Here is a 15,365-nt window from a genome sequence, read left to right as displayed (position 1 = left end):
ATAAAAAAATTATAAAAAAAAAGAAAAAGTCGGTTAGCCGAAAACCGAACCAAAATAACCAAAATATTTCAGTTTTTTGAAAAAAAAAATGTACCAATCAGTTCAACCGCCATAACTAAAACCGAACCGAACACCAAAAATATCGGTTCGATTCGGTTATTTCGGTTCGGTTTAAAATCCCTAGATTCGAGTCCTCGTGATCGGGTCCAGACTCCAGATATATATATATATATATATGTCGTATAATTTTTTTACACCGCTGTAATTTTAAGAAATCCCCTAAAAGTTTTTGTTGCCTTTTTTATTAAACCCCATATTCACAGTTTTTTTTTTTAATCAAGAAACAAACTAAATCTGGTCAAACAAGGTAATTTAGTGGTTAATTGTTTTATTTCATGTTTTTCCTAAAGTAAATTATTGTTTTTTTTGGTAAGTAAAGTAAATTATTGTTTTGAATGCCTAACTTTACTATATGATTGGAAGATCAGATTTATTTTGTTAATAATTGGATAATTTATTAATAAACATCCAGAGTTATTATATTACACGTGAATATTGTAATAATGGAAAAAAAAAAGAAACTAAAGTTTAGAAGCTTTCCTTTGATATTTTTGTATGAAGTTTCTAAGTAGGTATACATTGATTTCATCAGGATATTTTGGTCGTATTAATTAAATAATGTTATGTAAAAAATCGTGACCGTTGGATCAGTATCTTTTCCAAACCAACTCTGAATAAACAATTTCTTTCTTTCTTAGTTTAATACGTTAGAAGGTAAAGAAATCTTGTCGGTTGCGTAACATTTTCTTGGGTCAGTGGAAATACATTATTCTTTTTTTTTTCTTTTGCGTGTAAAAAGGCATATATATAAGCATTCACTAAACAGTCTCTAAACTATAAAACCAGCCGACACAAAATGTAACTACACGAGCAGAATGTTCAAATCGAGCACACCAAAATGAAATTATCATTCGTATATGCAACTCTCTTTTCTTTTGTCAACTATATGCAACTATTTAAAACTTGGAAATATTCTCATTTTTTATTATAAAAAAATGATATAGTTCAGAGAAAAAGAAAATTAGACAAGTATTTCATAAAAAATTCTTAAAATATACAGATGATGCTTTTTTCATGTCTAATATGATGTTATTATGGTTAATTTATAAACCATAATCATTCTACTTAAACAAAGACATTTGAAAAGGTCTTACAGTGTTTTCTCTTTTTCCCCATCTACTTGATTTATATGCATTTAAATAAACCAGGTCTGTTTCGATTAGATTATAAATATGACACAATGATATTAACAAGTATTATTATTAAAACTGATTAGAGGCGAACTATGTCATCAATGCATGGACTACTTACTATGTTCTACCAAATTATCGTAAATAGATTTGTTAAAATGTCTATCTCTTTGCCATATAAAACCGATTATTTCGATGGCGAAATGATAACCGAATCATTATTTGGATGGTACGAATTAGTCTTTCTATCAAATTAATGTACGATGACCAGTTAGTTAGCCACAAGTGAACTAGAATATAAATTACGTTAAATGCGTTCCTAAATAGATGTTGCCAAAAGATTATCATATTTAACCAGCCAACCAAGCATCTGGGGACAAAAAATAAGGTAGTGACCACCCAAAAAATGAAATGAAGTATTTACTAATTCAGGTATAATTGCGGCTAATTTAACCAATTATATAATAATCAATACTACCGTATGTTTTGCTTTTAATTATTTAAATATCTTGATTAGTTGCACCATGCAGTATTATATAAATGGATTTGATTCACGTTTAGTCCAGCTCGTCGTATGCTTACTACGTACTGACTTCTTTAAATGGTGCATATATAGCGTATATATTATACTGCGTCGGGCTGTGGGAGTTCGAATATTCGTCGGCCGATATATGGCCAAAAGCATTATATAGATGGCCTACAACAAGGCTCCAACTAATCACATAATTCAAAACTAATTAGTAGGATAATAACTAAGATACAATTAGGCCTAGGCATTTTAACCGAATCCGAAACCCGAACCTGAACCCGATCCAAAATAGGCAGTTCAGTTCGGATTTGGATAGTACTAAATACCCGATCAGATTTAGTTTCTTTGAAATTCGGATATCCGATCGGGTTCGGGTAATATCCAAAATAAATACAAAAATGCATCTAAGTGGGTTTGAACCCAGTACCTTAGGCATTTACAAGTTTATCATAAACCATTTTGCAACCTTAGTTTTATGTCATAGTATAAAAACATTAATTATTTATATATATATATATATAATTATGTATTCTAAAATTGATTTATTTTTTTCTTTCTCAATCAACAGAACCCATAATTGTTTTATTTATTTTTATTACCTAGATCAATTTTAGTAGAAACATGACAAACAGATCTACAAAAAAAATATAGTTTGTGGGGTTTGAAGAGTGAGTGAGGTTGGAAGATAAATATGAATCATATCATATAATTTGCTATAAATATTAGATTTAGTAGGGAATTTGAAGGATTTAATTTTTGAAGTAGTGACGAAGGATAAACAAATCTAGGGTTTTTTTTTGTTGAAAAAGAGAGACGAAGAAGAAGGAGACAAGAAAAGGAAGATAGAAAGTTTTTTTTTTTTTTTAGTTTCAAGACATAATTTTTTTTTATTATGACTTCGGGTAACCCGAAATTACCCGAACCCGACCCGATATTAGAAAATATCCGGTCAGGTTTTATATCTCTACATCCGAAAATCCGAAAATCCGAACCCAAAACCGATCGGATACCCAAATATCCAGGCTTAGATACAATATTGGCACCGACGGAAATTACCACTATAATGAAACATGTTTTTTTTAATTGTTTTCACTGTATCGCATTATTGTGAACTGACGAATGATAATGGAAAGACATTGTTAATTAGAATCGAATTATTGTGTTATCCTACACGAAAAGGTCATTAGTTAGTTGTTAAGAGTTTCCCACTAAATTGTACTAGGTGATTCCCCACCCAATGTGTGGGTTGTGGTGTAGTTGGCACTTTCTTATTTTTTTGGTCTTTTTCGTTTATTCTTTTATATTATTTCGTTTTAATTGGGCATATACGGGTTTCACAGTCACTTGTATTTATACACTATATGTTTATACCATTTCGTTTAGATGTGTACAATTGTGGTGTTTATTTTTTATGAATTATGAGGATGTCGTTTATTGCTTTTGAGGATCTAATCTTATCATTGACTGATATTGTTCCCAATACATTTATTGTATTTTAGATTTTCTAATTAACTGCTTATGTAAACCCTTCATACGTTGATTTTGCAATAATAAGTTATTTTTTAAAAATAATTATCTTCCGTGTAAGTGATTATGTTTGTATGCCCATGTTTTGGTCTAATATCAATAAGATCATTTATGGTTTTCTTTAGTTGGCTTTGAAATCAATTTTAATTTGAGTTAAGCAAATAATGGGTCGAATTATGGTGTTAATAAGTAATATAAATTCTTATGTATATATATTGTATATATGTGGCTATAAGTTTAGCTAACTAAAAAATTCTGTAATATTTAAATATAATCTTGAACATATATATATATATTATTTGTGGGAGGAATGTATGGAATTATTGGATAGAAGTTATTTTTTGAGTTAAATGACCTTTTATGCCTTTAAAGTGAGTTGAATATTAATAAATTTTTATATGTGTCTTGAATTTTGTAAAAAGGAATACCAATTGTTTCCTTCCAAATTTGAAGTAATATAATATTTTGGTTTTCTTATATGATTTATGAACTTCAATGTAAAGGTTTTTCAAAGTAATAAGTACACTCACACTGATTGAATTATAAAATTTGGAGAAATGTTTATTTCGATTAATCATCTGCTCTTATATATATATTAAATAAGTGTGTTGTTATTCCTACAAATAGGACAACATATGGAGTTAATCAATGGAAATGGAATTTGTGATCGCAATACAAAATGTTTATATATATTATGTTACACATTGATCGTTTAAAAATGAATATGAACATCTAATTCTCAAATAATGTTGATTTTTTTGTTAAAACCAACATATGTGAATTTAAATTTAACTATGCAAGTTTGAAAAATAAATATGAATAGATTAGAAAGGCAAGAAATATAAAAGAAATATTTTATTTTTCTATAAATAAATAAAATTTGAAAACAATGTTAAATATATATAATACTTTCTAAATTAAAATATAGAATCAAACTCTTACAAGTTACAATACATATGAGATATAACAACATTTGATATTGGTGGGAGAGGAGGAGAGAATGATTAATATAAGATGGTAATCTAAATTAGATAATGGAGATGAATCTTTAAAAAATAGAACAATGTAAAATATATATATATATATAATACTTTCTAAATTAAAATATAGAATCAAACTCTTACAACACATATGAGATATAACAACATTTGATATTGATGGGAGAGGATGAGAGAATGATTACTTATAAGATAATAATCCAAATTAGATAATGGAGATGAATCTTTTAAAATAAGAACAATGTAAAATATATATCATGTAGTCTCTAAAATTAAAATTTAGCATTAAAATTTTACAATGATATTTCATTTGTTTTTTACAACCCATACAACAAAAATAAGAAATCAAAAATAAAATAAAAAATGAAAAATGATTTGAGGTATTGTAAAAGAGAATGAGAGAATGTGAAAATTAGATAGTAAAATAATGTCAATACGAGAGAATGAGAAATGGAGAGAATGCTTATTTATATGATAAGAAATGATGGAAATTACATTTTGAATTATGGAGTTACAATAATAATTTATTGTGTTTGAATAAAATTGAGTGGTAGAATATGATTAATGCATAATTTATTTTATTTTCAGTTATAATTTTATTTTAATGTGTGAGTTAAATGTATTGTGTTTATTGGGTCTTAAATATTGTTTAAAGCAATTAGAAAGCAAATAAAAAATAAAAAAATTAGAAAGCATTAAATGAAAATCAACCAATAAGGAGAGATCAAAACCTTACTTTTATATATATGATATACTGCTTTAAACTTTGAAATGAGAAATATATTATAAACAATAATTTTACATGAGAAATATATTAATTTAGCCAACCAAAATATGAATATTAGTTTAGCCAACCAAAATAATTAAATAATATCAAAATTAAACAAAAAAAAAATTCTTTTGAAAGATAAATAAGTTAGTAGGAGGAATGAATTAATGTACAATTATTAGATAGGAATTACATTTGAGTTAAATGGAGTTACATGCCTTTAATTATAAATAAATATTTTAATTTTTTTTAACCTAAAATAAAAGGAGTACCAAAGGGCTGAATCAAAATTCACATGATTTGGTTGTTTGTTGATATAAACTCAACATTTACACATAATATTTCAAAATAAAAAAATATTACTTTTGAAGTGACAAACTAAATTAGTTTTCTTATAAAATTATATGAATTCTTCAATCTCAATAATTTTTAAAACCCAAGGATAACTTATATTTTTTTGTTTTTTTTTTGTTTTTCACTCATCAATTTAACTTATAGTGCTATATTTCATACTAATGGTTTCATTTTTAGATAATTTAGTTAAATGGTATTTTTAAAATTATATTTTATTTTTATATTTAAGTTCCAGTTGAATATTTCATTTTTGGATCATTTTTTATTTTGATTAAACACACAAAAACCAATTGTTTAATTCTGTTCTTTTTGTTTTCAAAAATCTCAAATCATAAAAATATATATATATATATATATTATATTGATCTTTGCAGATTTATCAATTGGATCACAAAACAAAATAGCCTTTATAAATAGAGTTGATAGACTTTACAAAACAAAATAGACTTTATAAATGGATAATTATGTTGATCTTTAAATATTATATTGATCTTTAGAAATTATTAAAAATAATACATGAATATGTGAGATAACCAGAGACATAATAGATAATTAGATATAGATCATTTCAACTTCATGATCTTATTTTGTGGTGAATATTGTAAGAAAGTATGAAAATAATGACTTATAAGTTGTTAATATAAAATAGAAAATAGAGATAAACCTTTTAGAAGATTAAAAAAATTAAAATATATATATATATATAAGATATACATATCATACAAACTCTAAAACTAAACTTTTACAATAATATTTGATTTGATTTTTTATAACCCATACAACAATAACAAAAAAAATACAAAACAGAACAAAACAAAACAAAAAGAGATTTGAGAGTAGTGGAAGAAGATGAGAGAATGAAAGAGTGATAGACTAAGAGAATAATAATGAGTATTTATATGAAGAGAAATGATGAAAAATTACATTTAGAAAAATGAGAGTTACAATTATAACTTATTGTTTTGTTTTAATACAATTGATAAATACAACTTAGTGGATAAATAAAGTTAATGCATAATTTATATGGGAAATTTATATGATTTCAGTTTTATATTATATGAGTTAAATATGAAAATTAATTGTTTTTAAATTTGTGTTTTAATATTAATAATTTGTTTTGTTAAAAATGTATTGCCAAGTGACTAATAAAGAGAGAGTGAAACCTTATTTATATATATATATTTATTCGCTATTCGGGGTCATATTTAATTATGCCAACTTCCCCCTATGTATGCAATAAGATAAATGAATATTAAAAAATATAGGTCAATCGGACTCGTGTCCTTTCTTTTTCTTTTTCTTTTCGTGTAAAAAAATTGGTTCCAAAAAAAGCGAACTATTTTAACTACTTTTTTCAAGTTTAATCTACTGTGTTACTACTGATCACAATCTGTCGGTAGCTATTTTCAAAGTTGAATTTTACTACTATTAGCTCCTTAAACCTTACTTAGTACGCAAATCGGCTGGCCTACGCAGCTAAGTCCCATGATAAAATGTGCTTTCTCCAATTAATTATACTTACTTTTAATCGTTCAATTGTGGGAGTTTTGTTTAACCTAAATCAGTAAATCCTAATGATTGAGCCATCAAAAGGCAAAGTCCAACTAGCCAGACCTAAACGAGGTTATATAGGATCATAGTTTAGGCCACTCTTTTTATAAGTCTATTTTAGTTTTTGCCGCTTTTACGTACTTTTTAGTTATTTATTTATTGGCTCTTGTTTTCTCATTTCATTTCGCACACAAACAAAACAAGGAAAAAATATTTTTCATCTCATTTACTCTTTTTTAATTATTAACATATTTTTTTTGGTTTGAAAATTCCCAGCAACAATATACTATATGGGGTTTGAGTTTAACACTTCGACCAAATAAATCCAATATATGGGCTATAAGGAATGTATGGTGGGCTTTTCAATTAAAAAAAACTGTGATAAGCAGGTCCGTTAATAGCGGCTTAAGAAGTTCGGAGACCCATGACCATGAGCAAAGTTGGCACGTGTTAGACAGATAAAAAATTTCCAAAAATAGTGTGGCTGCTGGGATTCGAGCCCAGGTCTCCACGGCCACAACGTGGAATTCTTACCACTAAACTACAGCCACTTCTGTTAACTGACTTCATCAATAAGGCAATTTATATCAAGTATCTATTTATATTTACAACTCAACCTTTCGTATCTCCGTAAATCTTCTTCAGCTTAAGACGCTTCACTAATCCTGCTTAATCACTCTTTATAAATTTACTCTTACTTATTTCCCCACTAACAAAACCTTTAATGACTCTTTAATCTCCCACTAACCCAAAAACTTACTTCCCTAAGCACACTATAAATACCAAACGATCACAATCCAATCTAGTCACACAAAACCACCAAACCAAAACAACAACAATCAGATAGATAATGGCTTCAAACACAACTTTCCTCTTCTCTACCGTCACACTTGTTCTCCTCCTCTTACTAAACACCACCGTCTCCGGCAGATATCTCCCGGCGGAGTCTACCAGCATAGCGGCGAGGCTCCAAAGTGGAGGACTAATGGAATGCTGGAACGCATTATACGAGCTCAAATCGTGCACGAATGAGATCGTTCTCTTCTTCCTCAACGGCGAAACAAAACTCGGCGTTAGTTGCTGTGAAGCCGTCGACGTCATCACAACCAATTGTTGGCCGGCTATGCTCACTTCTCTCGGATTTACGTCTGAGGAGGCTAATGTCCTCCGTGGCTTTTGCCAGAATCCAAACTCCTCTCCGGCTCCTTCCCCCAAAAAAGCTTGATTGTAATTTCCATTTTAATTAATAAACGCATATATATGTTGCATATGGAGCTTCTATATAACTGAGTAAGATTATTTAAGAGTTTAACAAATCATTAAGGGTTCAGAGCTGTTTGGACTATGATCCATCTTTATATTATTGCCATCGAATCATAAAGAGTTTTCTCTTAAGAAACAGAACATGAGAAACTGAGAAGAAAACAAAGAAAGAGGGTAACTTGTCTGACAAGAAACCGATTCTCAAACAGAAAGCATAAAACGAAGGTAACTCGAGAAGACACAAACACAAGCATAATAAATACGAGATTATGAAAAAGTTGAATAGCCTGCTCAATGGTCCGTTCTTATATTCAGCTAAGTCATGGAGGGCTCAAGGAGTTAGCCACGTCGATCACGAACCTGTACTTAACATCAGACTTAGCAAGCCTCTCCATGGCAGAGTTAATCTCATCCATCTTAATCAATTCAATATCAGCCGTGATGTTGTGCTTAGCGCAGAAATCAAGCATCTCTTGTGTCTCCTTCATCCCTCCAATGTCACTTCCTCCCACCATTTTCCTTCCTGCAAAACAGTAAGTCAAGTTAACTTGTATTTCACGCAATAAGATCTTGCTGATAAGTTTTTTAAGTGGTTGGTTACCGAGAACGAGAGGGAACATTGGTAGCTCGAGAGGCTTCTCAGGTAAGCCTAAAGCGATGAGCTTTCCGTTGACTTTGAGTAAACCGAGCAACGGATACAGAGCATGTACTGCTGATACCGTGTCGATAATGTAGTCCATAGTTCCAATTGCAGCCTAAGTTGTCAAAACAAAACAAAACCAAGATAATCTCAATCTTCAAAACCTTCAGAAACTGAACCGATCGAAAACGGATTTAACCAACTTTGATTTTAACCAACATTGTATATAAAAAGAGTATATTAGCATTATAATATATTTTCGAAACTTAATTAGTGTTTTAGTACAAACAATATTTATAATTGGCAAAATAGGTGAGAGAGTGTTTCTGTGTGAGTGTGTATGTGAAATAGGAGAGTTATGTAGGACCCATTTGTGGGATTGAAAAATTGTGGTAATTATTTAAATAGTTGTTAATATAATATTTTTAAGAATTTTTCAAATACAAAAAAATCTAAATTTTTTTCTTTATAATTTGATATGTATTTTGTTTAATAATTTTTAAATATATTATATATATCTTTTGTACCGTACACATTATTAAGTGTACGGATGTTTGTACACATTATTAAGTGTCTGTACACATTATTAAGTGTACGGATGTACACCTTATTAAATGTACATATATTTGCACATCTTATTAAGTGTACAAAAATCTCTACATATTATTAAGTGTATAGATGTAATGTGTACACTTAGTAATGTATAGAAACATCTATACATTTAATAAGATGTGCATATATCTGTATATTTAATAAGGTGTACCAACATTCGTACACTTAATAATGTGTACGGATACAAATTTTGTAAAAATTTTTTTTAACATTATCAAATAAAATCTTCAAACAACATACATATCAAATTATAAAGAAAAAATATAGATTTTTATATATCTTAACTTTTTTTTTGAAAAGTCATATTAACAAAATATTTGAATAAATAGATATGATGGGTGTAATGACAAAATAAATAAAAAAAAAACTATTTTTCCCTATTTCTCTTTCACACACACACTCATTTCTCTTTCCCTCTAACAATTTTATCTCTCAAACATTTTATCTCACAAGTGGGACTTTGACTATTTCTCCAATTATGAATAGTACATGTATTATATTTCTAATTAAGTTTGGAAAATGTACTAAAATGCCAATAATCTCATATAAAAATCACTCTCTCAAATTACCTTCATTTTCTGAGGATCAGTGGTGACAAGAAACGAATCAGCACCAAGCTGAGTAATGGCTTCCTCTTCTTTCTTAGGAGAAGAACTAATCACAGTAACTTTCAAACCGAAAGCTTTAGCAATCTTAACAGCAACATGACCAAGGCCCCCAAGTCCAGCTACACCTAAATGCTTCCCTGCCTCAGTCATACCATAATACTTCATTGGACTGTACACAGTGATTCCAGCACACAGCAACGGCGCACCCGAGTCGCTCGGTAAATTCTCGGGAAACCGCAAAACAAACCGTTGATCGACCACAATGTTATCCGAATAGCCACCGTAGTTCTTGGTTCCATCGGCTCCGATCGCATTGTATGTGAAGGCCATTTGAGGACAGTAATTCTCAAGATCTTGGTCACACGATTCGCAGGATTGGCATGAGCCAGTGATCACTCCTACTCCTACACGATCTCCTTCTTTGAATTTAGTCACGTTTTTGCCAACTTTTGTAGCGATCCCAACGATCTCATGCCTGAATATTACATAAAAGGTTTTGTTATATGATGGACAAAATGTTTAATACGTACCACATATATAAATTTTGTTTGAATTCTATTTGAGATTACCCGGGAACTACAGGGTAGTACGAGTATCCCCAGTCGTTTTTGATGGTGTGTAGATCAGTGTGGCAAACTCCACAAAACAAGATCTTCACTGTCACATCATTTTCACCATTGTCTCTGCAGAGTCAAAATCACACCAAACTATATGTTACATACAGAAACAAGAACACAGAACAACATAACTTTGCAACAGATCTATCTTGGAGCAAAATTAGTCTTGTTAAACATAAATGGAAAGTAAGATGTAAGAAACAATATGATAGAACCGATAAAACAAAGAAACAGAGTACGAGGAGGATCTTGGATTTTGGTATGATTAAGAAGATATAGTGAAACAAACAAGAGATTGAAGATAAGTACGAAAACCTTCTAGAGAAGTTGAACGGAGAGAGAACGCCGGATTTGTCTCTAGCAGCCCAACCAAAGACTTTGTTAGGATGCTCTGTTTCTGGAGACTTCGCCATTGTTTTTGACTGAGTGTGAGATTGAGCTAATGATTCTCTGACTGTCTCAAGGGACTGGTGCATATATGGGCGTTTACAGATGAGAGGAGTAGCTAGAGATATTAATGACCCTTTTATTGCGTTCACCAGAAAATTGAGATGCTATATACTCCATTGCATGAAATTAAGATGCTATTTTTTCTATACTTAATTCTTTACCATTGCATGAAATTAATAAAGTTATTTAATTTCATTGTATAACATACTACATTTAATTAATTGTGGTTGATTATTTATTGTCACCTTAGGAAAAGTATCTTAAAATAAATTTCATATTCACTAAGTTGAATCTATTTTTTATATGATTTTAGGGTGAATTATATGATTTATTGAAATTATTTTCAAATCCCACCTAAAATTATTCCAACTAAAGAAATCTTCAAAAATTCTTTAAAATCATTAAAAACCAAATCTTCAAACGTTTTCAATTACAGTAAATTATAAACTAGATCTTCAAATCACTAGCTCGATAACATTAAAAATCCATGACTAAATAACATGAGATTTGTTAGTTTTCTTTATTTTACACTTTACTAAATTTAAAAGAAAATAAGAAAGAAAAAAAAATATCATAATTGACACGTGATTGAATTCACTGTCCTCTATATTCTTTTTCAATACCCGAATTAGTTACCAGTTAAAGCGCCATGTGAATTTTCTTGCAAGGCCGATTTATTTGATGAGACATAAATTAACAATAAGTCTAGAAAATATAACACTCTTAAGGGTTTGAAGCACCTAAATTAAATATGAATAAAACACTGTTAGATGTATGATTAAGATGTCCTTTTCACTTTCTCCATTTTAGGAATGTATGACTATGCAACGTTGTGGAACTCCTCCTCTACACTCACAACATCATCATCATCATCATCATCATCATCATCTTAATCGACACGTGACTGAGTTCACTGTCCTATATTATTTTTCAATACCGGAATTAGTTACCAGTTAAAGCGTCATGTGAACTTTCTTGCAAGGCCGACTTATTTGCTGCGATATAAATTAATGACTCTTATGGTTTTAAATTAAGCACGTAATATTAGAGGTATGATTAAGAAGTCCTTTTCACTTTCTCTATATTTTGGAATATATGACTATGCAACGTTGTGGAACTCCTCCTCCACACTAACATCATCATCATCAATTCACCATCATCATGGTTTTGGACGGCTGGAGTAGACTGAGTAGTAGCTCAATTCAAATAAACAATTATGGAACAAAAAAAAATCCGGTTGGACGTTGTGGATAAAAGTCAGAATTATTATTAAAGCATGGAAGTATCAATCTCGCCATATAATAGTTAATGCGTTCATCCTCGTTTCACATCACGATCAGCTTTAATCAGATAAGTTGTAGTACAGTAGTCCATTTTAAAATCATATGATATGTCGATAATACATACGAGTGCAAGTACTATCCAGCTTTGGACTTTGTTATACTACTATAAAGGTAGATAGATTTATCAATGTAGATATGTTCATTCTAAAAATTACTCCCAGCATTTCACCAAAAAAAAAACATTTGATGCTAAACAAAAGTTCTTCGTTTGGTTTCACATTTACTAAAGAACTCACTTTAACTTTGGTAGGTTGTCGGTTGTCTATGAACCGGTGGTGGTTAGACTAGTAGTGGCTGTGTTCAGATAATGATTAATGAACGCGTGTCTTAGTGTAATTGGCTGTTCCCTCCATGTATAATTGACAAGTTGGGGCTCGAGAGTTTGGTGGCCTCTTTAATTGCTGCTGCAATTAAAAGGTTTGTGCAGTTTAGTTGTTTCATTTAATGCTCAGAATCCGGATCCGTATTCCCGATCCGGATCTTACCCGCCCGTTAAATCTCTCTATCGCTCTGTCTATTAAAGGTTTGCTACAAATTTTAATAGCGTGGGCCGACACGGCCCGTGTGAATCCAAACCAAAACTTTAGAAGGTGTATTAAATAAAGGGCCCAATTAATAACGTTATGTTATGAAACGCAATCGCATAATAACAGTCGTTATTTTGGGTTGAAGGATATCTGAAGTTTTCAGTTCATATAACAAATCCAGCGTTTGCGTTTTTTCTCTCGAGGAAACGTAATCTAAACAAAAAAAAGTCGGAAACCAGCATGTTGCTACCAAGAACGAAGTTACTAGCGTTTAAAGGATGTTTCACTGTGCTGCTTCTCTTCCCACCTCCTCTGCTTTCGCTTCTGTTTCTGTTTCTTTCACAGTCACAACGTCAATCACTTTCTCTTCATGAGCGGGCTCTTCGTTCTTCGCCTTCTGATCATTAACCGAAACGTTAGTCTCAATTACTGTAGACTTTGACTCTGTTTCCGGAGGGTGTGCAACCTCCTCCAAAACTGTTTTCAGATCTTCAGTTACCGGTATGATTTCCGGTGTTATCTTCTCGTCAGAATGAGCTTCTATCTCTATTACTTGGTATTTTGTCTCTGCTACCGGAGAAGTTGTCTCTGTCGTCGCCGGAGATTTTGTCTCTTTTGTCCGAGATTTTTCCTCCGCCAAAGCTGTTTTCAGATCTTCAGCTACCGGAACATTTTCGAATGTTATCTTTTCACCATCTTTCGTTTTCTTCTCTGCCTTGTCTGATAGACATGAAATAAAGTCCGTTACACATTTTCAGGATGTTGTTAATATTGTTTTGTATAGCTCCACATATTGTGGATTCTCTACAGATTTTGTGTAACGATTTCGGCTTTATAAAGCCTTGTAAAGTTCATGTGAATACTAAGGAAATACATCAGCTTTCATGGTATCAGAGCTCCTACGGTTCTGACTCCCTTCTTCTTCTTTTCTTCTTCTTCTTCTACTCTTCTTCCCTGTTTCCTTCAGTTCTGCCATTAATGGCTGCTGCAAACAACGAACGTTGTTTTGGTGTCACTAACATCAACAATCAAATTCCTCTGATCCTTGATGAAAATGAGCACAACTATGATGCTTGGAGAGAGCTTCTCACCACTCATTGTATGGCGTTTGATGTCTCCGGACATCTCGACAGCACCGATCAGCCGGCCAATGCTAATGATCAGGCATGGCAAAAACGTGACGGTCTCGTGAAACTGTGGCTTTATGGCACGATGACTCAGCCCCTGTTTCATTCTTCCTTCCAACCTGGCGGCACTGCCCGAGATCTGTGGTTACGCGTGGAGAACCAGTTCCGCAACAACAGAGATGCCAGAGCTATTCAACTCGACAATGAGCTCCGCACAATGGAGATCGGAGATATGACAGTCCGTGAATACTGTCAGAAGATGAAGTCCACTGCTGCTCTTCTTGCGAACGTTGGTACAGCAGTAAATGAGAGAACTCTCGTGATGTACATCATTAATGGACTCAATGAGAAGTTTGATAACATCATCAACGTTATCAAACACAAAGAACCCTTTCCTTCCTTTGAATCTGCCAAATCGATGCTGGAGAGTGAAGAAACCCGCCTCAAGAAACCAGTTCGTGCTTCTGCTTCTCACACCGACACTTCTTCTTCTACCACAGCTCTCACTACAACCTCATCGCAGCAGCCACAATTTTTCAATCATCACCGCAACAATCAACGTGGAAATCGCAGAGGCGGCGGAACCAGCAAACGTGGGCGAGGGCGCTTCTCTTACAACCCTTGGAACTCAGGCCCGTATTGGACACCACCACCACCACCGTTTTGGATGCCTCAGTATCAAGGCTGGCCTCTACCTCCACGACCTTCTATTCCACCACCGCATGCCAATCTTGTTGAGTTTCCGCGGCTAGAAGAGGCTTACACATCCGAATCTGTTGCTGATACGTCTGCTGGAAATTGGTTCCTAGACTCTGGTGCCTCTGCTCACTTAGCCACAAACCCAGGTATGCTCCACTCTAATCTTAAACATAACACCGGTCAATCAGTCATTGTGGGCAACGGTTCTTCCATTCCTGTTTCCACCATCGGTTCCTCTTTCATTCCTACTAAAACCAAACCTCTTCTTCTCAATAATATTCTTGTTGCCCCGGATATTGTTAAAAACTTAATCTCTGTCCGCAAATTCACCAGAGATAATTGGTGCTCTGTTGATTTTGATCCTTTTGGTTTCACTGTGAAGGATCTTCAAAGTTGGAAAACTCTTCTCCGATGTGACAGCTCCGGTGATCTTTATTCTCTTCCAGCTTCATTCAATAAAACTCAAGCTTCTTCCACAGCTCTTTTGGCTTCAACACCGGC

General features: G+C 32.1%; 2 protein-coding genes and 1 non-coding gene across 3 annotated transcripts; 1 reads left to right on the top strand and 2 right to left on the bottom strand.

Annotated features, from left to right (window-relative positions):
* Positions 1–7,457: 7,457 nt before the first annotated feature.
* On the bottom strand, positions 7,458–7,529 carry TRNAH-GUG (transfer RNA histidin (anticodon GUG)). The gene has a single exon. It is a non-coding gene; the product is annotated as a tRNA-His (tRNA).
* Positions 7,530–7,811: 282 nt separating this feature from the next.
* EC1.4 (Egg cell-secreted-like protein (DUF1278)) lies at positions 7,812–8,246 on the top strand. The gene has a single exon (XM_010437901.3). It carries the CDS (start codon positions 7,829–7,831, stop codon positions 8,201–8,203), a length of 375 nt encoding a protein of 124 aa, XP_010436203.1. The 5' UTR covers positions 7,812–7,828; the 3' UTR covers positions 8,204–8,246.
* Positions 8,247–8,314: 68 nt separating this feature from the next.
* LOC104716210 (putative cinnamyl alcohol dehydrogenase 9) lies at positions 8,315–12,063 on the bottom strand. The gene is made up of 5 exons (XM_010433598.2): positions 11,034–12,063; positions 10,671–10,784; positions 10,063–10,576; positions 8,843–8,996; positions 8,315–8,764 (listed from the first exon to the last, which is right to left on the bottom strand). The coding sequence occupies exons 1-5, from the start codon at positions 11,192–11,194 to the stop codon at positions 8,562–8,564; spliced, it is 1,146 nt and encodes a 381-aa protein (XP_010431900.1). The 5' UTR covers positions 11,195–12,063; the 3' UTR covers positions 8,315–8,561.
* Positions 12,064–15,365: the final 3,302 nt, after the last annotated feature.

This window comes from Camelina sativa, chromosome 10 (assembly GCF_030686135.1).
Source record: "Camelina sativa cultivar CO46 ecotype springtype chromosome 10, ASM3068613v1".
Lineage (NCBI taxonomy): Eukaryota > Viridiplantae > Streptophyta > Magnoliopsida > Brassicales > Brassicaceae > Camelina > Camelina sativa.
The sequence above is the reverse complement of the archived record's forward strand: the minus strand, read 5'-3'. Positions and strand labels throughout refer to the sequence as shown.

What these genes read in the sequence shown, in the direction of transcription:
- EC1.4 (XM_010437901.3), top strand. Translation starts at nt 7,829, where the DNA reads ATGGCTTCAAACACAACTTTCCTCTTCTCTACCGTCACACTTGTTCTC.
- LOC104716210 (XM_010433598.2), bottom strand. Translation starts at nt 11,194, where the DNA reads ATGCACCAGTCCCTTGAGACAGTCAGAGAATCATTAGCTCAATCTCAC. An exon ending in CCGTTCAACTTCTCTAGAAG is followed by an intron (nt 10,785 to 11,033) that starts GTTTTCGTACTT and finishes TTGACTCTGCAG; the next exon opens with AGACAATGGTGAAAATGATG. An exon ending in CTGATCCTCAGAAAATGAAG is followed by an intron (nt 8,997 to 10,062) that starts GTAATTTGAGAG and finishes TTGACAACTTAG; the next exon opens with GCTGCAATTGGAACTATGGA.